The 25,879-nt window shown below is 40.4% G+C and overlaps 1 protein-coding gene across 1 annotated transcript in view; it reads left to right on the forward strand.

Annotated features, from left to right (window-relative positions):
- The window catches only part of HSD17B2 (hydroxysteroid 17-beta dehydrogenase 2), a 78,571-nt gene that overhangs the window by 12,594 nt on the left and 40,098 nt on the right, over positions 1-25,879 (forward strand). The window contains exons 2-3 of the mRNA XM_069072299.1: positions 16,838-17,050; positions 21,480-21,665. Coding sequence (XP_068928400.1) covers positions 16,838-17,050; positions 21,480-21,665 — 399 coding nt within the window. The remainder of the gene's footprint in view (positions 1-16,837; positions 17,051-21,479; positions 21,666-25,879) is intronic.

The following is a 25,879-nucleotide window of genomic DNA, read 5'->3' on the forward strand; positions in this document are numbered from 1 at the left end:
GGCTTGTAAATTTCTCCTGAGGAGACAAAAGGAGGGTGGAAGGTAAAATATAAGGAGCCTGCTGGCAGAATTCCTCAGAAAGCTGAAAACTGAACTCTTAATAGGCACCTTGCTTGGAAGTATCATTGGGAAGGCTGACTATAAGTGTGATGAAAGGGTGGTACAGGAGGGATACAGGGCACCTTTCTAGAGAAGAAGTGGGGAGATAAGAGGCTAAAAGAAAGAGGATGAAGAAATGAATGAGGAGGGGAAAAGAGGAGGCAGGAGAAAGCTTTGTGAAAGAGGAAGTGAAGGGGGAGGCAGAGTTGCCTTAGGGGCATCATGGCATAATGGAGAGTGCCAGACATGGAATCAGAAAGATCTGGGTCTGCATCTGTAATGTAATGCCGAGCAAAGGCAACTTCCCGAGGTTCAAAATACCAGCAAAGGTGCTCTCCATTTTATTCAGTGACAAATTAAGAACAGAGAAGATCAAAATATGACATCATTCAAAATACAGCATTTACTAAGTGTGATTCAATAATCTCCAAGTACTACCCCACCCCAAGACCTTACATTCATTCAATTACAAAGTCCCTGTTGTAAATACTACTCCACCCCTAGACTGTACCTTCATTTAGTCCATCACAAAGCCCCTCTTCTCAAATGGAGATTAGTTTCCAATCATAAGTAAAGTACATTCATTTGTTCAATCATAGAACACAAAAAGGTCAAAAGTTCCCCACCCCTGGATCACAATTGAATCCACCCCAGAGTTACAACAAGTTTAAGCACAGCACTTAATACCCAAATGGAGATCTTTTTCTTCATCTTGACAAGAGGCAAGTTCTCAGCAATCTTTGTTCCTGGGGAGACAAAGCTTAGCAAGGCCACAAGATACATTGCCAGTCTCTTCATTAATTCATTTTCTGTCTGCAGAACAGTCCTAGGACCCCTGAAAACATTAGCAAAACCCTCTCCCAGGATTTCTGTAAACATACAACAAGAAAATCCTTCTTCAGGGCTTTTGAACCAACAGAAAGGTTCCCAGACCCCTGCAACAACAGCACTGTCCTTCACCAGTGGACAGTATTCACTCTCTGTCTGCAGAACAGTCTCAGGAGATCTTAACCAACAGCCAGGTTCTAGAACTTCTGCAACAACAGGACTGTCTTTCACCAGTGGACAAATTTGGCAAAACAACATCAAAACAGACAAAGTACCAGCAAAACAGCCACGTCTCCTCAGTCCTTGGCAGCTCCGGGGGCAGGTCTCAAAAGTCCAGGGCAATTCAAAGTGGCCCTCAGCAATCCTCTCAGTCTCTCTCTGCCTCCACAAGTGCTGCTTCCAAAAAGTTCTTCTGCCTCTCTCCTGTGTCTCTCCAAATCTACATCACCAGCTCCTGCCAATTCAGCACTCTCTTTTCATGTCAACAAGTCCATCCCACAGGTGGGATTAACAAGCTCTGGGTTTTAACACAATCAATTTGAAAACCAAGCCAATACAGGGGAATCTTTAAATGCCATTACTATCACAGCATCTCACTTCAGGCTCTCTCCCAGGCACTTTGGCTAAGTTATCTGACAGGGTGGGGAATCTGCAGCCTCGAGGCCACATGTGACCCTCTAGGTCTTCAAGTGTAGCCCTTTGACTGAATCCAAACTTCTGTGTCCTCGAGGTCATATGTGGCCTTCTAGGTCCTTGGGTATGGCCTTTTAACTGAATCCAAGTTTTAAAGAACACATCCTTTTTTTAAGGGGATTTGTTTTGTGAAGGACAGTTAAAGGGCTGTACTTGAGGACCTAGAGTACCACATGTGGCCTCGAGGTCGCAGGTTCCCCGCCCCTGATCTAACCTCTCACTTGTAAAATTACGATAACACTATACAGGGTTATTTGGAGAATCAAATGAGATAACGTGTGCAAAGTACTTCACAAGTCTCAAAGCTCTCTCTATAGGTGAGCTATTATTTTTAGCTGGTCATTGAAAGTTTGGGACTGGAAGAGATTGTCTCCCCCCAGTTTTTGAAGTCATTGAGATCAATACCATATGTTACAGAGTATAAATGGACTATATAAGGTTGAAACAAAGTCTTCTGCCAGTTGGGATTTTCTTCTATGCTGTAAGCCAAGTTCTCGGCAGTTATTGAGCATTCCCAACTTGCTTCTAGGAAGCAGCCTGAAAGGCAGGGAGTATGTAGGGAGATTCATAAGTTACCAGTGCTAGTGAACACTCCATCTGCGGCTACTTTCCCAACTCCCACTCACATTGGCAGGCTAGTTCCTTCATAGAGCATGGCTGACTGTTATTCCTTTCAGTATTGTTGCTGTTTTTTTTTTCCAGGTAACCCTAAGGGGCTATCATGAGCCCCTGCCTGTATGTTCTCCATTATCAATCAGCCAATTGAACTCCATTGTCTTTTAGAAAGGGGATTTATCGAGAATATAAAGCAAGAACAACAGCACAAAACTAACAGATTTGAGGGACACTCTCCCCTTCAACACCCATGGTGTCCTGAGAGTAACTCAGACTTGAAATACAATGGTCGTGAGGCACATGTGAAGCAGTTAACATGTAGTTAAAGGGGTGTCTCCCCACTGGAGTCTTCATGAAGGTCCTCCTACTCTTTCATCAGGGGTCATGATCCTAGAAGTTGTCCCCATCTTCAGGGTACTTTCTTTTTATGCTTCTGCCACTCTCAAGTATCGCTGTTCCATTGCTACTGCTACCAATTGCCAGTAGGACTCTTCATGGAACCTCTAGGTTTTTCAAGATCACATGGTTGCTTCCTGTATATGTCCACCTTGAGGGTAATGCTATGCTATTTCTTGATCCCTGTGGACTCTGCAACTGATGCCATTTCAGTTCTTGGCATCAGTGAGAACTATGACGGGGTTTCTGGATCTCTCAAACTGACAGTCACTTGGCTACTCCTATTTCTAAATACATAAAATCAAGAAAACACACACAGAAGAAACAGAGGTTCTATGTGCTTATGGACATGTTATGGCTAGTTAGGATATAGGGGAGCTGCTCTTACCTCCATCTAACATCCCCAAACAGTTCTGCCTACTTGAAGTTCCCAGAAAAGAGAATGAGAAGAGTAGCTCATACCTTTTGTATCCACATCTAATTGGTTCCTACTTGGCAACTCCCAAGTCATTAATTCTTCTGGCTCTGCTGCCAATTAGTCAACCAGTAGACATTTATTAAATGCTTACTATGGCATTGTGTTAAGTGCTGGGGATAAAAAGAAAGGAAAAAGACAGTCCCTACTCTCAAGGAGTTCACAGTCTAATGGGGAAAACAACGTGCAAATGACTATGGACCAACAAGCTATATACGAGACAAATTGGAGATAACCAACAGAGGGAAGGCACTAGATTTAAGAGGGATCAAGAAAGGCTTCCTCTAGATAGTGGGATTGTAGCTGGGCAATAACACTGTACAGTACCTAGCATATGCCAAGGAAGGCAGGGAAGCCAGGAGACAGAGATGAAGAGGGAGAGCATTCCAAGCATGGGGGACAGTCAGTAAAAATGCCTGGAATCTCGAGATGGAGTGAAACAGCAAGTAAACCAGTGTCACTGGGTATATGGAAGGACAGAAGGTGTAAGAAGCCTTGAAAGGTAGTGTAGGACCAAGGGCTTTGAACAACAAACAAGATTTTCTATTTGGAGTTTATTTAGTAGAAAAGTAGAAAAATGTTCAGCCTTTACTTTAGGATGATTACTTTGACAGCTGAGTGTAGGATGGCCTGGGGTGGGGAGGGACTTGTGGCAGTTAGACTAATCAGCAGTCTATTGCAGTAGGCCTTGTCTGAAGTGATGAGGGCCTGCACCAGTGTAGGGGCAGTGTTAGAGGAGAGAAAAGAGCATATATGAGAGAGTTACGAAAGTAAAAATGACAGGCCTTGGCAACAGATTAGATATGGGGAGGGGAGAGAGAGAGACAGGGTTGGGGGGGAGAGGGAGAGAGGGAAAAAGAGAGAGACAGAGAGAGAGAGACAGAGAGAGAGAGACAGAGACAGACAGACACACACACACACACACACACACACACAGAGAGAGAGAGAGAGAGAGAGAGAGAGAGAGAGAGAGAGAGAGAGAGCTCCTGGGGAACTGGTAGGATGATGGTGCCCATATATCATAGATATAGAACTGGAAGTAGCTTTCTGAAACCAGTTTCCCCTATTACAGACAAGGAAACTGAGGCCCAAGGAAGTTCACAACAAGGACAAGGCATGTCAATTGACACAAGATATTATAATTTTGCTCTGAAATCAAAATGTTCATCCTTCTATCACTATTTACTTGTCTTATGGATAAAAAAATGTATTGTATCAATTGATACAGCTTGGTCCTTCAAAGTCCTTTTTTTTTTTTTAAAGCAATTGGGGTTAAGTGACTTGACCAAGGTTACATGGCCAGTTTTTTCAAAGTCTTTTTAAAAGACAGTAGAAGTACCTTAGCCATACATGTCCAAAAGTGATTCCTTCCCTCCACCCCTCCACCATATTTACATATGGTTGGTTGGACTGGAACCAGACTGGGAATAGTTGTGCATGCTTCCAAGACTGGCTCCTCCTTGGCCAGTCCCTTTATTATGCTGTCTTAGGGATACAAAAGCAAGAGGATGGGACACAACCAAATACTGTGTCCTACCTAACCGTTCCACAAGAGGAAGCAAGGTGGTGAATTGGGTGGAATCCTAGATTTGGAGTCATGAAGACCTGAATTAGAATCCTATTTCTGAGCTGTCTGACCTTGGGTAATCCCCATGAAACAAAGATGAAGAGTCATCATGCTTGACCTAATGGTGGATAGGATCCATGGATGCTACAGAACTCAGGAAGTATGCCAATCCTGGACTGGAATCAAAGGACCTGAATTTCACCTTTGCTACTTACTGTTGTGTGATCTTGGGCAAATCACCAACCTCTCTGCTTCCTCTGTAAAATGGTGGGATTGGCCAAATGGCATGTAAGGCATCTCTCAGGTCCTTTCCAGCTCTGAAACCTATGATCTTATGATTTGCATGACAGCGCTGTATGTGTTTTTATATGTCTGTGTTGATTGTATCAAGCCCCAAAACATTTCAGAGATCCTCCCTTTTGAGTAAATAATCACTCAAAAGAGAGTGGCTAAACTATTCATAAAGGAAAACCAAGTGGATCAAAAATGTCTACTGTTCAAAAATGAAGGTGGATGGATAGAGCTTGTCTACTACTACACATGGCTTGGATCTACACAACAACTCTATGAGATAGGTACTATTTTTATCTCCATATTACAGTTGAAGAAACTGAGGCAGACCTCTAGAGGTTAAATGACTTCCCCAGGGTCACACAGCTAGTAAATATTTGAATCTAGATTTGAAATAAAATCTTCCTGATACCAGACCCAGTGTTCTGTCTACTGCCTCAAAGAGGCATATGATGGGTATGAACAGACTGTAATAGATTACAAATGAGGAATTATATAAATTACATGGTATAAAGATTATTGTCATATGGAGATTGATGGGTAAGGGGTGGGTGGGAAGGGAAAGATGGGGTCCTGGAATGAGAACCAGGAATAATTGATGGACAGTCAATCAGATGGGCTTCAGTGGTGTCCATATAGTGAAATCCTCTAGGACATTCAAAAGACCTCCATACCAACTTTATGGAACGACATAGACAATGATTACACAAGATGGACTGCAGTTTGCATTACTGGAGGAATATCTATATTGATGAAATCATGGAATTATTGTAACATGCCATAAAGGATATGTAACAAATACTTTCTTTTTTTTTTTTTTTTAAAGCAATAGGGGTTAAGTAACTCGCTCAAGGTTACACGGCCAGCTATTTCTGGGTGTGGTGCTGAGTATCTGAGCCCGGATTTGATCCAGGTCATCCCGACGCTGGAGCCGGTGCTCTTACTCGCTGAGCCACCTGGCCGCCCCTAACAAATACTTTCTTAAGTACCTATCATATGCCAAATTCTATCGTAGGGACACTAATGCAAAAATAAAATAGTTCCTGCTCTTGTGGAGCTCATATTTTTTCCTCTATAAAATATAAATAATAACCCAAGATACTAGTTCACAAGATTGATGTGAAGTTCAAATGAGTATGTACGTAAAGCACTTTGTAATTTGTAAAGCACTATATAAGTTATTATCATTATAAAGATGAGATCAAATTGGATTAAGGAGCATCTGAAACCATCCATTCCTATCCCTACCTTTTACAGGAAACTAAGGCCTGGGGAAGTTAACACTGGAAGGACCAGGTATGGCAACTGAGGCACAAATTATAATTTTGCTTTGAAAGAACATTTTCATCTTATTATCTCTATTTCCTTTGCCTTGTAGATAGAAATAAAAAAAATTATTTAATTGCCTTAAGGTATTTATGGTATTCCTAAATTCTGGTCCTTCTATTATGACATAACTATATCCAAGATCATACAAATACTAAACATTAGAGGCAAGATTTGAACTCGAGTATTTTGACTCCACAGCTCTCACCCTTTCTATTGTATCATGTGGCTCCCTTGGAGCCTGGTCCATCAGGGTAGGAAAAGCCACAGGTCAATATACTTTGACTCAGAGCATGAAGGCTAGAGTTCTGCTGTAACAGGGGAGAGAAGGATTGTAGATACTGAGGGCATTCTCCTATCAAGTTCCCAGTATCCTGAAGATAAATGAATTTTTAAAAACACCTAAATATTTATTAAGCTCTTATATGCAGAGTGTTGGGGCTTAAAATACAAAAGTGAAGACAGCCCCTGCTATTAAGGGAAGGCAACACATGTAGGAGAGCTGTGGCCAAGGAAGGGATTTGGGTTTGGGAAGCTATAGGGATGGTGAACAGAGCCATAGGAAAGGTGATGGACATAACCTTTCTGGTAGTGATGGCATAATGATTTGATTATGGTTCCAGAACTGGAAAGGAAGAGAATAGAGAGTGGAAGGTACAGGGCCATTGATGAAAAGGTGGCTAGATTGTATGGTAAAGCATGGTTGGGGTCACCATACCAGACAACAGAACATGCTTGCCTAAGGTGGAGTAGGAAAGTAAAGATGAGAGAGGGAGGGAATTCTAGAGTTGAAGGGGGATAAATTCTCTTTTGTCTTTGGTTCCAGGATGTACTTGACAGGTTACTAGGTTGTAAGATCAAACTTGATCATTGATTGCAGGTAACAGCAGCTACCAGGAGAACAGAAGGTTATTTTAAGTCAATCAACCTATGATTAGAATATTTAAGCTACTGAAAATGTTAATTCTTGAAGTGAAACTCTTCCAGGGGGATTGAGGTCTGTTCTGTCCCTGGATAGTCCCAGAAGGAGTGACCTAGACACTAGAGATAGAATTTTAGGGCTGGAAGGAACTTTAGAGGTTTGATAGGGAATCGTAGTATAATGTAATATAGATTTATGGTCAGAGAGCCTATGTTCTGTCGCTTACTAATTATGTGATCTTGGGCATTTGCCCACTTTACACCTTCCATTTATTCTGTAAAATGAGGGGAATATACTAGAGGTCAGCTAGCCTCTAAAAATCCCTTTCAGCTCTAAATAGATGACCCTATGGTTCATCCTGCTCACCTCTCTCTTGCAGATGAAACAAGTAAGATCCAGGAAGCAGAAATAACTTGATGAATTTTGCAATTGGAAACCCATATTTCTCCCATCACACTAGTCAGTCATTACAGTATTTTATTTCTTTAAAAATGAAATGTTTTCCAAATCTTGGACTCCATATCCCTGTCCCAGCTTTACATAGAATTAGTACTTAGAATTATGTGGTTTCAAGTTATAAGGTGATTTGAAGGAATACTCTCCTCCATGGCCTCAGCTAGTCCAGGGTTGGACTGGGCAGAGTTTGGCTACAGAGCAGGCCACAGAAGTAAGAATAATGGGGCTCCTGATTTTCCCACAACAGAGCAATGGGCCAGTGAACTAGGGGAGATGCCAGACTGGGTGGAAGCTCAGAGAAATGGAAAATCAATATGTTCAGGGAAGATTTTGGAGGTTCACTCAATAGCAGCCAGGAAAGCAGACTAAAGGTCCTCGGATGATTAAGCCTCTGGTACTGAGTGACTCAGTGAAGATAAACGATAATAGAACGAATCAATGTTTATACATGCTGTCTTAGTGAAAAGAGGTTACAGAAAGAAAACTGGCAGAGAAAAATTTTGTCAATAGTTTTAGAAAGATAATAATAATAATAATAATAATAGCAATAGTCATTTTAATAATAGTAGTCACAGTAGCAGAAGCAGAGCTAGGAGTTTTTTCACCTGGGGTTTTAGTGGCTGGGGATGGTGAAGGCAGGGGGTACAAAGGATACTATGGGCAGGGAGACAATAGCACAGAGGACATTTCCAAACTTTGGTGCACTTACTTAGAAGAAAGGATGACCTTTTGCCTCCCAAAGGTCAATGAACCTCATTCTATGCCCTCTTGCAGGACCTGCTCCCATTTCGCCTCAAATTCAGGTGAAAAGTACACTTGGCAGTCTCTGGACCAATGAATCCATGAAAAAAAAAAAACATTTATTAGATGCCTTTTGTATGTCAGGCACTGTGCTAGGCTCTGAGGATACAAGGTTCTGTAGGAGCTTACATTCAAGGGGGAAGACAAGTACATACATAGGTGAGTATACCCAGAATAAATATGATAGCGGAGAAAGGGTCTCCCTCTCATCTTGGTGTCCTCGGGGAAAGCTCCAGATACCTTTCCTTAGCTACATCTTTGGCAAGTAGCAAAGAGGAAGTATCGGAGTTGGGGTAAATATTCCAGAGGAAGCAAATACTCCACGCCTCCTAAATCTGTGTGATTGTGAAATGACCAGACTTGGATGAATGGAATCATAGAAAAATCTCCTGCTCAGAAGGACACTACTAAAGCAGTATTATGCTCAATGACTATGCCTTACATTTACAGGAAGCGCAGTTTTTATTTTCAAACTCAGCACCTAAATCAACAACTTCGTGGTAAATTGTGAGTGCTCAATAACATTTTTTTTTTTTTATGTTGGAAAGGTATTATGTCCCTTTTAACAACTGCAGAAAGTCAATTTGCAAAGGAGTTAAATAATTTGCTGAGGGTCAAAGAGCTCATTAGAAGCAGTGATGGGAGGGCACTTTCCAAAAGTAGGCAATTGCTCTAGAAATGGGGAAGTAGTCCGGCCTAAGTTACTGTTTGCACCAACTTGGTCAGGCAGTCCTGGTTCTTACTAGGTCTGAAGCATGGGACAGAGGATGTAAGCTGTTATATGATAATAACAACAATAACAATAACTTACACTCATATCATACTTTAAGGTTTACGAAGCAGTTCAGGTGAGACTGGAGAGTTTGTGGGTGATTCATAAGACAATAAAAATAATCAAGACTTTGTATCTACAGTCATCAAAGCGTAGATAGTGTCAGCTTCAGGAATGAGTCAGTTATCATGCTTTCCCAGAACTCCTGTGGGTTATGCCAAAAGACAATGCTTATATAGGAAGGGCACATGAGAAAAGTCACCTTCCAGATGCCAGGGTGTTTAGGTGTTAAAGACAAATACAAAAATGTGTCAGAAAAAAGGTCACAGTGACTTGGAGTTGGAAGGAACTTCAAAGGTCATCAAGCTTGAGCATGATTCAGTGGAAAGAATATTGAATTTGGAGCATGAGGACCTGGGCTTTGACCCTACTTTAACTGTGTGACTTCAGGTTGCCAGTAATCCTTTCTCTGTCTCAGTTTTAACAATTGTAAAATAAGGAGGTTGGTTAAATGTTGTGACCACTAAGGGTCCCTTCCAGCTCTGAATCTGTGATGCCATGAACTCTGTCCTTGAATAGGGAAGCCCTCTATAAGTTGTACAGATTTTATGGAAGATCTTCATTGATACAAAACACGTTATCTTGTGAGGAATCCCTTTCCTTTTTTTCGGGTAGCATGAATGTCAGGAAGTTCCTTTTACATAGATCCTAAATTTGATTCTCTGTAGTTTTAACCCATTGCTCCAAGTTTTACTCCAGAGCCAAACAGATCACATGATCCCTCTGCAATTATCCAATCCTTCATATACTTAAAGACAGCTATCATGTCATCCCAAAGCATCTTATCTTCTGTTCCTTCAACTGATGTTCATAGGGTTGGGTCTCATAGGTAGGCATGGAGGACAGTCAATGAATATGTACAGAGTCTGAAGTTAGAGTTTCTTGTGCTGGTAACAACAAGAAGGTCAGTGTCACTGGATTGCAAAGTACATGATTGGAGTAACATGTAAGAAGACTAGAGAGGTAGGAGAGAATGACCAAAAAAACAAACAAACAGAGGATTTTTTATTTAATCCTGGAGATTATAAAGAGCCATTGGAGTACCTTGAGTTAGGGAGTAACATAGTCAGACCTGTGCCTCACTTTGATAACTGGGTGGAGCATGGAGTGGAACGGGAAGACTTAAGGCAGAGGGACCACCTGGAAGGGTGATGAGGGTCTGTACAGGAGATGTATGCAGAGATGTTGTGAAGATAACCATGTCAGCAGTTCAATGGAGGAGCCATAAATGATGGCAGTGGGTGTAGAACAGAGAGGGAAGAGTATCAGTGGACCATAGCTGAGGAGGCTGTCGAGAGGTAGCAGACAAACTCCCAGACCAATCCCAAGATGCCAAGAAAAAAGCAGAGAAAGAAAAAACCATAGAAGCAGGTAGATACAACTGATTTCTGGATTATGGAGCCATGTGACTGAGTTCTAGGAAGCATTATGGTCATCATATAACACACTTCCTTATCTCATGTTGTTTCCTAGAGTTCCAGCAGAGGAATCTGTGGGATATCGCATTCATTTAAGAAGACTTGAGAATTATTCTATGATTTGGATTTACTTTGCTATTCTTTTCTAATGAAATGATTTGTTACTTGATTTATGACCCCTACCTGATCTGTTGATAATGCAGCAGATGGGCATTTGGGCCAAATATAAACCTTTATATTGAATCCAAGAAGTTATGTGATTTTGTAGTTAAGGAGGTTCCAACTTATATATTTGGGCAGCTAGATGGTGCAGTGGATAGAATGCAGGGCTTGGAGCCAGACACACTTTCCTGAGTTCAAATCTGGCCTCAGATACTTCCTAGCTATGTGACCCTGATCAAGTTACTTCACCCTGTTTGCCTCAGTTTCCTCATCTGTAAAATAAGTTGGAGAAGGAAATGGCAAACCATTCCAGTATCTCTGCCAAGAAAACCCCAAATGGGGTCATAAAGAATTGTACACAACTGAAGTACAATAATAACTAGATGTGGGAGAAGTCAGAGTATGTTAGAACAATAAAAGAAGGCTTCAGGGGGGAGGGAAAACTTCTGGACTCTAAAAGATGATCAGGATTTGAATAAGTCAAAAAGGGACATGACTATCATGAGCAAAAACTTGTAACTGAATCTATTTTCTTTTTGGAGGCAATCAGGGTTAAGTGTCACACAGGGGTCACACAGCTAGTAGGTGTCAAGTGTCTGAGGCTGGATTTGAACTCAGGTCTTTCTGATTCTAGGGTTGACACTCTATCCACTGTACCACCTAGCTGTCTCTTATAATTGAATGTGAATGTACTTCCTGAGACTGCTGCCTGCTGGAGGAGAGGATAAAGAAGGCTACAAGGGCAGGGATAAATGGCTTCCTTTTGTCACCCAGAGTGTGCTATCTACCCAGATACTGCTTGGCACTAAGGCTATTAAGGAGTCTTTCTTCCTGTATAGGTAGGTTAGGGGGTTGGAGAGGGAAGGGAGGGCACTGACCATCCCCTTTTCTGAACGAATCCAAATGGTTTCTATTTTTTCTTGGAAATCTACTGATCCCATGCTCAGGCTCAATTTGCTGAGTTGTTGATGAATCATGGTAAAGTCTTTTTGTTTTTAGAGAATGGATTTGGACTCAAGTGTCTTTATTAAGAATAGCTAGTACTTATATGGCACTTTTAAGGTTTTCAAAGTGTTTTACATATGTTTTCTCATTGGATCCTCTGGACAACCCTGTGAGTTAGGTGCTACTATCATGCCCACATTATCAATAAGGAAACTAAGACTGAGATTAAGCAATTTGTCCAGAATCACACAACTAGATGGGGTCTGAAGCAGGATTTGAACTCAGGCTCTGCCACATCCAACACTATCTACTCCTTTTTATTAGAACAGCAACATTTACAGGGATTTTAAGGATTTTAAAGCATTTTACAAATATTAATTTATTTTATACTTTTGCCTATCACCCTGGATCTCAATTCAGAAAGACCCAAGTTAAATCTGGCCTCAGAGACTTACTAACCTTGTGACCCTGGGCAAATCACTTAACCTGGGCTGCCTGTGTTTCCTCAGCTGTAAAATAGGGATCCTCTCTTACAATTATTGTAAGACTCAAATGGAGTCATGTTTGTAGTACTTAGCCTAGGGCCTGGCACATAATAGACATTTAATTAATGTGTATTCCCCTTTTCCCTTTCATACCATGAACTTCTATTGAAGGCGGATCCGAAGTTCAAGTTCAGTTTAATCCCTCTTGATTTCCACTTCAAGGCCAGTTTTTAAGGTGAAGCCTGAGCTCCCTAATTAGGTCACTCCAGGTGGTGTTGAAAAGTCTTCTAGTCTGGATGGGTGGAGCTTGATCCTCTAAGCTTCTTTGTTCTGTGGGCATTCTGGAATTGAGTCAACAGGATCAAGTGGCTTCCGAATTTTGGCTTCACTTTAAGAATCCGTGAGGGTGAAAAGTGCTGAGTGCCTAGAAATGCTATTAGAAGAAGTAAAGTGACGCCCAGTAAACAAAATAAGACTTAATCCTCAATCAAACCTACTGAGGTGGAAAGGAGATGGTTACAGAAAAGGAGTGAGGAAAGTGTAACTGGAGTTGCTATGGAAGTCTTTTCCATACCAGTTGAGAGACCCACCCCACCTTCAGGGATGACTCAGAATCTTGGTCATTGTTCCCATTGCCATTGGACTTCCCATTGACGTCCTAGTCTGAATCAGGTCTTTATTTCCTCTCATGGACACCCTCTCCCTATCACCCACGTTAAGCCTGGAAGGAACTGACCTGAGGATAGCCCATATGACAGACCAGGGACAATAACTTCAGGCTGGTATCTCAGATTACAGACTGGTACAACTCAGATTACACCCTGATACTCAATCTAACAATTAATAAAAAAAGGAGACTTGCCTAATCATAACAAGAGAAGGGTATTCAGAGTGAAGAGAGGATATTTGACTGTGGACATGGTGTTGATTAAACTGAATGTGGGTTCTCTACTTCTGTGTTGCCTATGGTAGTTCACTGGTCAAGTTTCAGGACCTTCCTGAATTTCTCATATTTTCTCTCTACCCTTTCAGGTGACCAGGAAGTCACACAAACAACCAGAGAGAGCCTTAGTCCTCTGAGCCCACCAAATTTCAATTAGAGTTTCAATGCCTTTTAAAGGAAAGAATAACCTAGCCCTGACTGATTCTATTAGATATTTCTTCTACCATGCCCAGTTGGACAACACAGAAACAGAGAGAACCTATGCTTGATTGGATCAATACTGTGTCCCCAGTCTAATTTCCTTTTCCTATTCTGAATGTCCTTCCCAAGCTATTTAGTTTAGTAAACCTCCTTGTGCCTATGACTATGATCCTGCTTCTCAACACATTTAGTACCCTTTCAACCATGCCTCTATCCCTAAGCTTGAGGTCCCTGAGCCTTCTGAAATTCTTAGTCCTGGAGCAACTAAGATCCCTAGGTTCAGAGGTCTTTTTAAACCAATCTTTAATGACCTGTTTTCCTCTTTGGCCACTGCCACCTTCCTGAGTACTCAGGCATCAGCTGTCATACCTGCTTTTCCCTTACTCTCATCTGCCAATACAGGAAAGAGAAAATCAATTCAGAAGTAGATTTAATATAATATTTAACATAAATAATACATAAATATATTTAACATAAATAATATATAAAAGGTAAAAGTTATTAGAAGTGCATCTAAATCAACTTATCCAGTTCAGACAAGGTGAATCTCAAACTCAATAAGCTTATGTATGAGCTAAGCCATGACTATTGATGCTATCTTACCAGATAGCAATCCTCCTCCTTTTAAAAAAAATAGTAGCTTATTATTTTTATTTTCCAAGTAATGAGTTTCAAAATTAACCTATCCCTCCCACTTCCTCTCCCCTAGACAAACCTGAAAAGCAGAAGCCTCAAAATATACCAACATAATATGTACCACATCGGCCATGTCTGAAAATGTATGTCTCTCTTTCTGAATTTTAAGTTCATCACCTCTTGCTGTTAGAGGACAAATGTGCGTTTCAGTTTTGTTCTTTTGGACTCCTGGGTTATCATTGGGTTGATCAGAGTTCTAAAGTCTTTCAAAGTTGTTTTTCTCTGTAATATTATCATTATCTAAATTGTTCTCCTAGTTCTACTCCAGTCTACAAAAGTTCATAGGTTCTTTCCAATTTCCTCAAAATTTTCTATGTCCTCCTTTCTTATGGCACAATAATATACCATCATATGCATGTCCCACAATTTCTTTAGCCATTCCCAAATAGGAGAATTTCTTCTTAGTGTAAAAAAGCTGGGAAGCCTTTTTGGGCAAAAACCCCTGACCTTTATTAAGAGAAACAAAGGATGGGGTCTACAGTCTACGGTATGATCTGAGACCCCAAGATACAAACTACAGTTATTTATAGGTCTCTTCATTCATATATGGTACAACAAAGTCCTCTAGAAACTGATTCATACAAGATTACATTTTGCAGGTAACTAACTACTTTGTTCTTTCTACTTTGTCCTAACTTTGTTCTTTCTATAATGTCTCAATTAGCCCTTCACAAGGCTTTCTTACTTTATATTTTTAATATAAAGATTAATATATAGGTATGATTATTATGGTCACAGTGGAAATGTCTGGAGTTTGAAGAGGTTCTGTGCAAGGAACTGTTAGATGGTTAGCGACACTGCATTGCAAAGTACATAGGTGTAAGAAAACTGGACTGGTAGGAGGGACAGGTTATGAATGGCTTTAAAGGTTAAACAGATGGTTTTATAATTGATATTGGAGATAACAGGGAATCACTGGAGTTTTTTGAGTAGGGAGGTGATGTGATCAGACTTATGCTTTAAGAAGATCACTTTGATGACTGAGTGGAGAACGGATTGGAGTGGGGGAGAGACTTGAAACAGGCAGATCAACCAACAGGCTATTGCCTATAGTCCAGGTATGAGGTGACTATGGCCTGTGCTCGGTGGTGGCAATCTCAGAGGAGAGAAGAGGAAGTATACAAAAGATGTGAAGTCAGTTGCTTCAGAAATTAGGAGAAGTAGCTCAGTGAATAAACACGTAGAATGCACAGGACCTGGAAACTAATTAGATATGGGGGATGAGAGAGAGTAGGGAGTTTAAGACAACATTTAGGTTGTGAGTCTGGGTGACCGGGAGGATAGTTCCTTTGACAGTAACAGGAAATTTGAGAAAGGAGGACTTTGGGGGAAAGATAATGAGTTCTACTTTGGACATGTTGAGTTTAAGATGTCTGTAGGACATCTAATTCAAGATGTCCAAAATGCAATGGAAATATGAGAATGAAGTTTAGGAGAGTAGTTAGTGTTTGATAAATAAATCTGAGAATCATCAGTATAGTAATGATAATTGGATCTATGGGAGCTGATGAGATCCCCAAGCAAAATAGTACAGAGGGAGAAGAGAAGAGGGCCAAGGAAGGAGCCTTGGGAGATATCCAGGATTAGTTGACATTACCTGAATGAAGATTCAGCACAGGAGAATGGGAAGGAGTAGTCAGACTGATAGAGGTGTAGTAGGGGTATAGCTGGGTCCTAGAATGTACAGTTTGGTAACTTTCTGGGCATCTTTCCAAATTGCTTTCTAGAATACCTGAACCAATTATCACTCCACAAACAGTGTTTTACTGTACCTGTTTTTTCCACAGTTCCTCCAGTATCTGTCATTTTCTGTTTTCATCTTTGCCAGGCTGAGAGGTGGGAGGTAGAACATCACACTTGCTCTAATTTTTGCATTTCTATAATTCCTACTAGTTTAGACCTTTTTTCAATATGATTGTTGATAGGTTGGATTTCTTCCTCTGAAAACTGCCTGTTCATATCTTTTAATCATTTATACCTACTGGAGAATGGCTTTTTGTCTTATAAATTTGAATCAATTCTTTATGTATCTTGGAACTGAGATCTTTATCAGAGAAACCTATTGCAAAGATTTTTCACCCTCAATTTTCTTTTCCTTTAATTTTTACTAAATCATATTTGTCCAAAAAGCTTTTAAATTTTATATATTCACAATTGTCCATTTGGCCTTGTGTGTTCCTATCACTTGTTTAGCCATGAACTTTTCCACTAATGATCCCCAAATGAAAATGACCTCTTTCAGGAAACTCCCTTGTGAATTTAGGATTGGTCAGCCAGGTGCTCTGGATATAATTCATTCATCTATGCTCCAATCCCAGATTCTCTTGAGCCAACCATAAGTGTTCTAATCCGTGATGAAATTTTTAATAGTACAATCACACTTTTCTTTATAGTACAATCACACGGTATTTGATAGATTGCACACTGTCCCCTCCCCTATCAAAGGGAGAAGGGAGAAAGGAGACAATAAGATCACAGAATTTAGAACTAGAAGGCACCCTGAGAGATCATCTGTTTGAACCATAATAACCACAATAATAATTCAATCCAATGCTGAATCATCATCCTCCAGAGTTTGTTAGGATACTCTCTTCTTCCCCAAGGGCTACTGCTGTACAGTATAGACTCTCTCTTGAGCTTGTTTTGGTTGTGGCCCTCACCTGTTGAATTGCTTGGTTGCTTTCAGGTGGAGATACTGGGATTGGCCACGCCCTGTCAAAGCATCTGGATGAGTTGGGATTCACTGTATTTGTTGGTGTTCTGAATGAGAAAGGATCTGGAGCAGAGGCACTGAGAAAGAGTTGCTCCAAGAGAACCTCAGTTTTCCAAATGGATGTTACCGACCCAGCCCAGATCAAAGAAGTTCAAGCTCGAATTGCAGAAAAGGTGCAACACACAGGTATTGGGACCCTACTTTTGTTCTAGGGAAGTGGAGTGTCCTCCTTCTGATCATAAATGACATAAGTATTTGATAGACCATAAATGGGAAGCAATCTGGAGGGAAACTGAGTCATCAGTTTAATAACTTTTATCACTTGAGTGGTTTACCACTTTGCGGTTTGGACAGGGCTGCCCCTTTTCTTGATAACAGGAAGAAAATATACAATTAGTTACAGAATCATTAGGATTATTATTGTCAATTAGAATCGTTGGAAGAAAAAACAGAGGTCACCCAGTTCAATCTTCTACCTAATGCACTAATTCCCTCCACAGTATTTCTGTTAAGTGGTCATTAGGTCTCTGCTTTAGTACCTCCTTGTGAAGGGGTGCTCACCACGGCAGCACATTCTATTGTCAGACAAATGTAAATGTTAGGCTTATATTCTTTCCTTGACAGGCAGTATGGTATAGGTATAGAGAACTGACCTGTCACCTACTCTGTGACCCTGAGCAAGTTAGTTCACCTCTCAATGCTACAGGCTACTCTCTCAAATCATGAAATACAGAGTGGGGATTGAGATGCATTAGTAGAGGGAATTTCTCTATTGGGACACCCCTATAGCAATGAAATCATGTCTCACCCCATATTCTCCCCTTATATTGAGTAGGAATCTTTCTCCTTCCCCAGTAGGTATAACTTCCACCCATTGGTCATAGATCTGCCCTCTTGAGTGACACAGAGAAGTCTAATCCTTTTACATTACAGTCACCCCTTATAACTCATCCAAACTGTCTCAATCTATGTGATCTCCTCCATGTAAATTCTCCACTCAGGATTGATGGTATTCTTCTCGTTCTGTACACTATACTGACATTATTGAAAATATCACATTCTCGTTTTAGTAGATAATATACAGTTCATTCATATTACTCATTTTGAGCTTACAGTCAAAACCTCTCACTTTTTCCAAATCAAAATGCTTTTAACTATACATTTCTAATTCTAAGCTTTTTCATTTTATTTTTTGAAACTAAGTGTAGAACTTAGTATTATTTGTTATCAAATTTCATCTTGCTCATTGATGCTCATTGTTTCAGCCTGTTGGAATATTTTTATATCTATCATCAACTATTTTAAAATAGCTTTAAGGTCTCCTCTAGGTCTTCTCTAAACAGAATAAACACTCCTGATTCTTTCAAGTATTCCTTATGTAACATAATTTCCAGACCCTCTACTCTCCTGGTGATTCTCTGCTGGGTGCAGTCCAGTTTCTATCAAAATAAAAAAATTATTAAATGCCTACTATACTAGTCACCAATGGAGATAAAAAGAGAGATACAACACAATTTCTTTTTTTGAAGGAATGAACATAAAATTGGGGGAAATAACTTGGACCCTTGATTTAAACTCTTTAAGTGTTCTGCACAGTGACTTAGATGAGTTGACTTGACTAAAAAAAATTAAGTTGAAATAGGCTAAAAAAAAAATCAACTATGATCAAACTTTTGGTGATAAGCACTTTTGTCATGGCCTGGAAATCTTTCCAGCTTTCTAGGACTTGTCAGGACTTGTACTCCATTGTCATAGCCTTTGGGGACTCAGGTTCACCTCCATGTCACAATGAAGCATCAGGGGAGGATCTTTGGTGGAGAGAGAAGATGATAATACACTAATCAATCTTTCAGCAAGCAATACAAAATATACTACTTGGAAATGTCCCTCTTAATATGTGTTGCCTAGAACTGAAATCAATGTTTCTGATACTGTCTGACCGAGAGAAGATTATCACTTTGCTCATTAAATTCATATTCTGCTTAAAGAGCACTATCTCTGAACCCAGAAAACCTGGGCTCAAATCTTGTCACTGATGTTTACTACCTATGTGATCTTGGGCACATTACTTCATTTCTCTCAACCTCTTCTGTTTTTTTTTTTTTTTATCAATAAAATGAAGTGTTTGGCTTAGTTGGCCTCTGAGAACCCTCCCTACTTTAGATGTAGGATCCCATGATCCTTCACATGGATTTGTGATCTCATCAGTAAGGTTACTTCATCCAGTGGTACAGGTTGCAACTCATCCACATTGTCTCAGTCTATGTGATCTCACACTCCATACACTTTTGTATTTTACTTTTTTGAAACTAAGTGTAGAGCTTAATTTTTTTGTAATCAAATTTCATCTTACTCATTGATGTCCATTGTTTCAGCCTGTTTTAATATTTTTTTCTATCATCCATCATATCAGTTATTATTCTCATTTTACTCCTCTAAAAATCTCCTAAGACTGAGAAGCTGTCATCCATTTCTTAACTCAAGTTATTGGTAAAAACAACAACATGAAATAAGATGTGAATCAGAATGTACTTTTAACACAACACTACACAGCTTTCCCTCGCTCAAATCAAAGTCAACTGCAAGCCATGTCATCATTTCCCTGATGCCATGGTTCACTTCGAGAATGAAGCACAAACACAGAGACCACCCTCCCCATTAACATCAAACCATTAATCATCCCTTTTGGGGGATGGAGGGAGGACTGTGGTATGCTCATTCAACCAACTGTGGATCTTTCCATCACTCTTAGTCAGTCCACAGTACTTGAGCTTGTCCACAAAGCTTTTGTGAAGACTTTTGTAACTGTCTTGCTGAATCAAAAGACTTTTCTATGGTATTCCTCTGCTAAATCAGTTTTGTAAGCTTGTCAAGTAAAGATATGAATTTAGCCTGGCTTGTTCTTAGTGAACCCATGTTTGTCTCAATTGATCACTATTTCCTTTTTACAGATCTTGTAAACCATTTGACTAACAATTGCTTCCATGATTTTGTGAGAAGTTTCAAGCTTTGTTAACCTGTAGTTTCCAAAATTCCTTTTTCACTTTTTTTAGAAGCTGTTGCATTGTGTCTCCAGTTGTGTGGCATTTTCTTTATTGACAATGCTGACATAACTTTTGAGAAACTAGAGTCATGTCCTCTCTGTGGCTTATTAAATCCCAATATTCCCTAATTTTTCATACAAATTACTTGGACATATAATAAAGGACATTATATAAGATGAGATGAAATAGCATAATATAACATGGATACAGGTAGTGTATCCATAAACCACCTCTTATCACGTAATTGAGCTAATTTTGGCATGAGGCCACACAGGCTATTCTGTCTAAGCCAAGAAGGAGAGAGTGCTATTCAAAATCCATGGGCCACTGTGAAGACCTTCCTCTTTTTCTTCCTCAGATCAACTTTCAATGTAGGAGGCCCCATCCTGTTAGTAACAGAAATGAACACCTCCTCAATATACTCACAATCCTCACTGCTATCACCTTTCCCCCTTTTTTATGAGCCCTATTACTTTGACTGGTATTTAGTAGAAGGTTTGTTTATCCAGGCCTAGTCCTTATTGTGAGCTCCATTCACATGTTACCAGCTACCTATTAGGAACTTCAAAGTGAATGTCTCATAGGCTTCTCAAATTCAATGTGTTCCTCCCCATCCAAACCTATCCCTCTTCTGAAATTTTCTATTGCTTGTTCAGGGTGTTACCATCCTCCTACTTTCCCAGGTTTGAGATCTTACTATAATCTTCATCTTCTCTCATTTGTTTACTCTACAAATCCAAAACACTTTTTAAATCTTGTAATTTCTTTTTCTTCAATTTCTCTTGCGCATTTTTTTTTTTTTTGCTTTTTTTTGTCTTCACACAGCCACTTTTCCAGGTCAGGCCCTCATCATTTCACCTGGACATTAGTGATAACTTTCTAATTGGGCTGTCTCCCTTAAGCCTTTCCCCACTTCAGTCCACCTACCACACGGTGGCCAAATTTATACTCAGTAAAATCCCCTGACTCCTTATTTATTTCTAGGACTAAATAAAGGTTCCTATGTTTAACGTTTAAAGTTCTTTACAACTTGACCTGTTCCCATTTTTCCAATCTTTTATCACTTTACTCCCCTCCAAGCACTGTAGGATCTAGTTATATAGGTCTACTTGCTATTCCTCTATCTACTCTGTATTTATCTTGTATATACCTATTCATTTATTAGTCTGTCTCCCTCATTAGAATGTAACCTCCTTGAGGGAAAGGGTTTTTTTTTTTTTTTTGCTTTTTCTTTTGTATCCCTAGTTTTTAGCACAGGTCATTTATTACCTTCAGATCAAGTTAATATGTAAAGTGCTTTGCATATCTTAAGTCCCATGTAAATGGTAGCTTTTAGTTATCTGTGTGACCTTAGGTTAACCAGCTCAGTCTCTCTTGGTCTAAATTTCTTAATCTGTAAAATGAGGAGGTTAGACTATGTGGTCTCTGAATTCCTTTCTATGGATCCTATGACTCAGTACATAATTTTCAAACCTTGGTCTTCTGGTTTTGAATCTAGCATTCATTTCCTTTATCTTGGACATGTCAGGAATTCTGCTTCATATTTTCCCAAATTCCCTTTTCTGTCCTAGGATTGTGGGCTGTTATCAACAATGCTGGTGTCTTGGGCACCCTAGGAGATGGTGAGCTCCTTCCCATGAATATCTACAGACAATGCATGGATGTCAACTTCTTTGGAGCTGTGGAGGTGACCAAGGCCTTTTTGCCCCTCCTCCGGAAATCAAAGGGAAGATTTATCAATGTGAGCAGTATGGCAGGTGAGTTGAATTTGCACTCTTTCTTCCCTTCCCATGAACCCAGATGAGCTCTGTTCCAGGAATTCAGGCATTCTTTCTTGTCCAGGCAATAGCCAGAGACAGGCTTCACCCAGAACCTTTCTGGAAGTGCAAAATTCAATAGTCATCAATTAAATCCCACTGATATTAATATGATAACCTTTCTCCATATTCATGATGTTTGGTAATAATAATGATAATAATAATAACGAGGAGATGCAGCTCTACTACTAGGCCTACCATGTGTTATGGATAGAGAGCTGATCTTGGAGGCAGGAAGACCTGGGTGTAAAGTCTTGCCTTGGATGCATGCTGACTCTACAACTCTGGGCAGGTCACTTCTCAGTGTTTCCCTGTAAGGACACAATATTTGTAGGGGGTGGGGCAAGACTCTCCTGTTAGCTATCCCAATTGTAAGGCCAAATGTAAAGGGGCTGATCTCTTCTGCCCTGATATACCAATTATAAGGACTCAAACCCTCAGAGACAATACTGAGATACTGAAGGAATGCCAGCCTGGTTGTAGAAGTGTAGATTTATTAGGGCTTGTTGGGTTAATTGCAGGAATTTACTCATGAGACCCAGTCTTTGGCAGCTGGAGGACAGAATGTGTGATGGATACCTGCACCACGCCCAGTTCAGGCTAGAAATCATATAGATACAGAAAAAGGAGGCATGATGCCAGGGATGGTCTAGGGTCATGTGCAAATATTCCCATGAGATAGTTGGAGCTTCTTTTGCTGTTTACATTTATTCAACGTAACTGTGAGACTCAAGGTCATATTCCCAGGTTCTGGCTGCCAAGGTACACTCAGGAAACTGTCTAAGACCAGATATAGCACAGCAGATAACCACTTTGCTTTGGTAAAAGGACTTTCCTCTCTGAGAGTACCTTATGTTGATGAAATCACAGCAAACATGAGGTAACAGCTCATGTTGATATAACCTGAAGAAGTATACAAACACTGTTTTTCACATCAACCCTATGAGGGAAGACCTACTCAAAACTCACTCCTTGCTCATATCTGGGGTTTATTTCTCAGTGTTTTTGTTTTATTTTTATGTGAGATAAGAGCATAGGAATGGTTTCTCTTTTACAGATGGAATAATTTAGGATCAGAAAGGTCAAATAACATGCCTGCATTTACAGAAGTGGTAAATAACAGAGCCAGAATGTGCATTTGTATCATCTAATTAGAACTTTAGCTCTACCACACCAGACTAAGTCCAGGAATAAGAAGTCCAGACTCAACAGTCTATTAGGTAATCTAGTCATTCAGTAGACTTCAGTCTACTAAATAATCTGATGTCCTAGTTTTTATTTGCACAATTTGGAGTCTCATTTTTCATTGGCAGGGACTTTGACATGTAATCCCCACCAAGGTTTAGTCATCTTAATTTGATAGGCTTAAGGGCAGACCTGGTATTTTATGAATTTCCTCTTATCTTATTTAGATCAAATGGAGCACATTCTTCTTGTTCTTTCTTTTTTTTAAACACCTGAGTCTTTGTCCCTTGGTGTGGATAGGCAGGTACAGTCAGAATTAACTGTGTGTTTTCTGGGAGCTCTTTCAGCTGGGGCAGAACTGGGCCAGTTAGGTTGGGTCATGTTGTGTGAAGTCATACCTGGTGGGTGGGTGGGATGCTAACTAAAAAGTACAGATGAGAGCATGTGGGGCAAACATTCATGTAGGAGAGAAGACAAGAATTCTTCAATGGAGTAAGCAAACTACCTGAACTGGGCAGGTGGCAATACAGGTAGGAAACAGAGTTCCTATGATGGTGCAGACCATGTTAGGAATGAAGTGGTAAACCTGGAGCCACCAAGCTGAGAAGTAATAACCAACACCTTTTTTTTTTTTTTGAAGGGTGATTGACATATAGTTAGACTTTCTGTCAAGAGTTTCTTTTAACTGGGGAAAGAAACCTTCTGAGAAGTGCAGAAAGTTTTATTGAGTGGAGGGACTATACTAATCTTAAAGGGCCCCAGTTTTACAGAATAAAAATTTTCCATATAGTCACAAAATCACAGAATGCTATCTAGTACAAGTTTTTGTATTTGAATGAGAATGTCCTCTACTAACTCAATGTACTCTACTAACATACATCTATTTGCTTGAAGGCATCCAGTGGGGATGTATCAATTACTTCCAGAGACATCTTCTTCCACTTTTTGCCTTGGGACCGAACCACACCCTCTGTGAAGGCCTTTTTCTTAGATAAGAGGTAGATGTGGAGAGGGCAGAGTTCGGACTAGAAATGATTTACCAAGGTCAACTTGGTCTAGGAAACCAAGCGTCTATGGTTTAAGTGTGTATGTGTGAATGCATAACATAAACCCAACTACTTATTCTAGGGGCGTGCCAGAACCAAGGGCTTTTCTGGAGCCTCATAGCCTGGAATATAGGACCTGGAACTTCTGTGGGAGGTGCAGACCACGGAAAACAATGATGGATGAGATTAATCTAACTAGGAAGGGTATAGGCATGGTCAATGGCACCTGGTTATGAAGAAAAATCTTAACCTTAGCCTGGAGGGACTCTGCTTGATATGTATTAGCTGAGTGTGTTCTACCTATGTATCAATATTTATCCTTGTGCAAGGATACAGTTTATGTAATTTGCATAATATTTGACAATCCTGTACCCTGTGTTATTGGCAGAAACCTTTACTGAAAGCTACCTAATATGACCTTAGAAAGACAGATTCTTTGGCATTTGTAATAATGTGTATTTATGACAAGAAAAAAACCATAAATGTCCTTCATGCCATACCCCTGTGCATTTTACCATAGGTCACCTCTTTACTTTACCTCCCCTAGTTCTATCTCTGTTTATCTTTCCAGCTGTAATGTAAGCTTCCTGAAGACTGAGGCTGAGTAATCTATCACCTTCCCTGACTTGCCAGCAGTGTGCCTGAGCACTGGGCTGGGGTTGGGGTACCCTCTTGATACTCATTAATAGAAACTGAATGAGCAGTGGAATGTTAGTCCTAAAGTATCAACAATAAGCAGGTAATTTTAAGTGCCTACTATGTGCCAGGTGCTGGGGATACATGCAGCACAAAGTTGATCCCATCATGTAATCATTCCCTGGCTAGTGACCTCAGTTACTTTTGGTAGTACCTCTGAGAGTGTCAGTCACTACTGGCCAACCTCACACCTGGAATGCTCTCTATCTTTGCCTCTACCTGGTTTCCTTCAGGATTCAGCTCAGAGCGCACCTCCTGCAGTAGGCCTTTCCTGGTCTCCCCGTTGAGAGGTCGCCTTCCCTTTTCATTGCATCTGTGTGCATGTTGTCATCCCAATGTCGGGGTGTAAGGCCCTTGGGGGCAGGAACATTTTTGCTTCTCTTTGCATTCCCAGCTTAGTGCACCCAGAATAAGCACTTGATAGATATTTGTTGATTGACTGACTGACTCCTACCCAACTAACTTCCCTCAGACCCATCCCTTCCTCTCAATATGATCCTAACATTTGCAGCTGCTTTTAGAAGCTCAGGCCTGGTACCTGTAGTTTGGGGATCCAACCTTGTACCTGACCTGGCCTCTCTTTTTTTGCCCAACCTGAGCTGAAAAGAGCATGGAGTGTCTCTTAGGCCATATTCCTCTTATGCCAATCCTGGAGTGACTTCAGGTTGCCTCTCAAATCAAGGTCAAGCCCAGGACCCAGAGAACTGATGACTCCCAGAAACTTCTTATAAAAAAAGTGCCAGCCATTTGGGATGGAGTGTTCTCTCCCCACCTCCTATCAGCAATGTGCTGTCAGGTGGTCTATGAATGAGTGTGACCTCCTGTGGCACCATGTTGATAGATATTGTATCTATCATACAATTATGTGGGATCAACCCAGTAATGAATATCCTTCCCCAGGAGTAATGAACTTTACAACCCTATTGTAGCAGCAAGCACCCCAAGCGTCCTCAGGGTTTGCCACCCATACAGGTTCTTGGATCTGCTTTGTTAAAGGAAAGCAACTCAAAATGGGTTAACAAGCTTACTTTAATCAGTCAGACATATATCGTTTACCTTGTTCAGGGGAAAAAGGTCAGCACCCCAAACTTCAAAGCATATAGGCAGAATTATCAAGACAGAAACATCAAGTAGACAGATTTCCAAACTGTCCAACCATTACATCCATACCCAGTCAACATCTGGGTTTCCACATTCTGGGTTTTTCAAAGCCGGGGGACTCTCAAC

The sequence above is a fragment of the Petaurus breviceps genome, unplaced genomic scaffold (assembly GCF_028583685.1).
Source record: "Petaurus breviceps papuanus isolate PSGF00001 unplaced genomic scaffold, PetGlider_PUasm1.0 90845, whole genome shotgun sequence".
Lineage (NCBI taxonomy): Eukaryota > Metazoa > Chordata > Mammalia > Diprotodontia > Petauridae > Petaurus > Petaurus breviceps.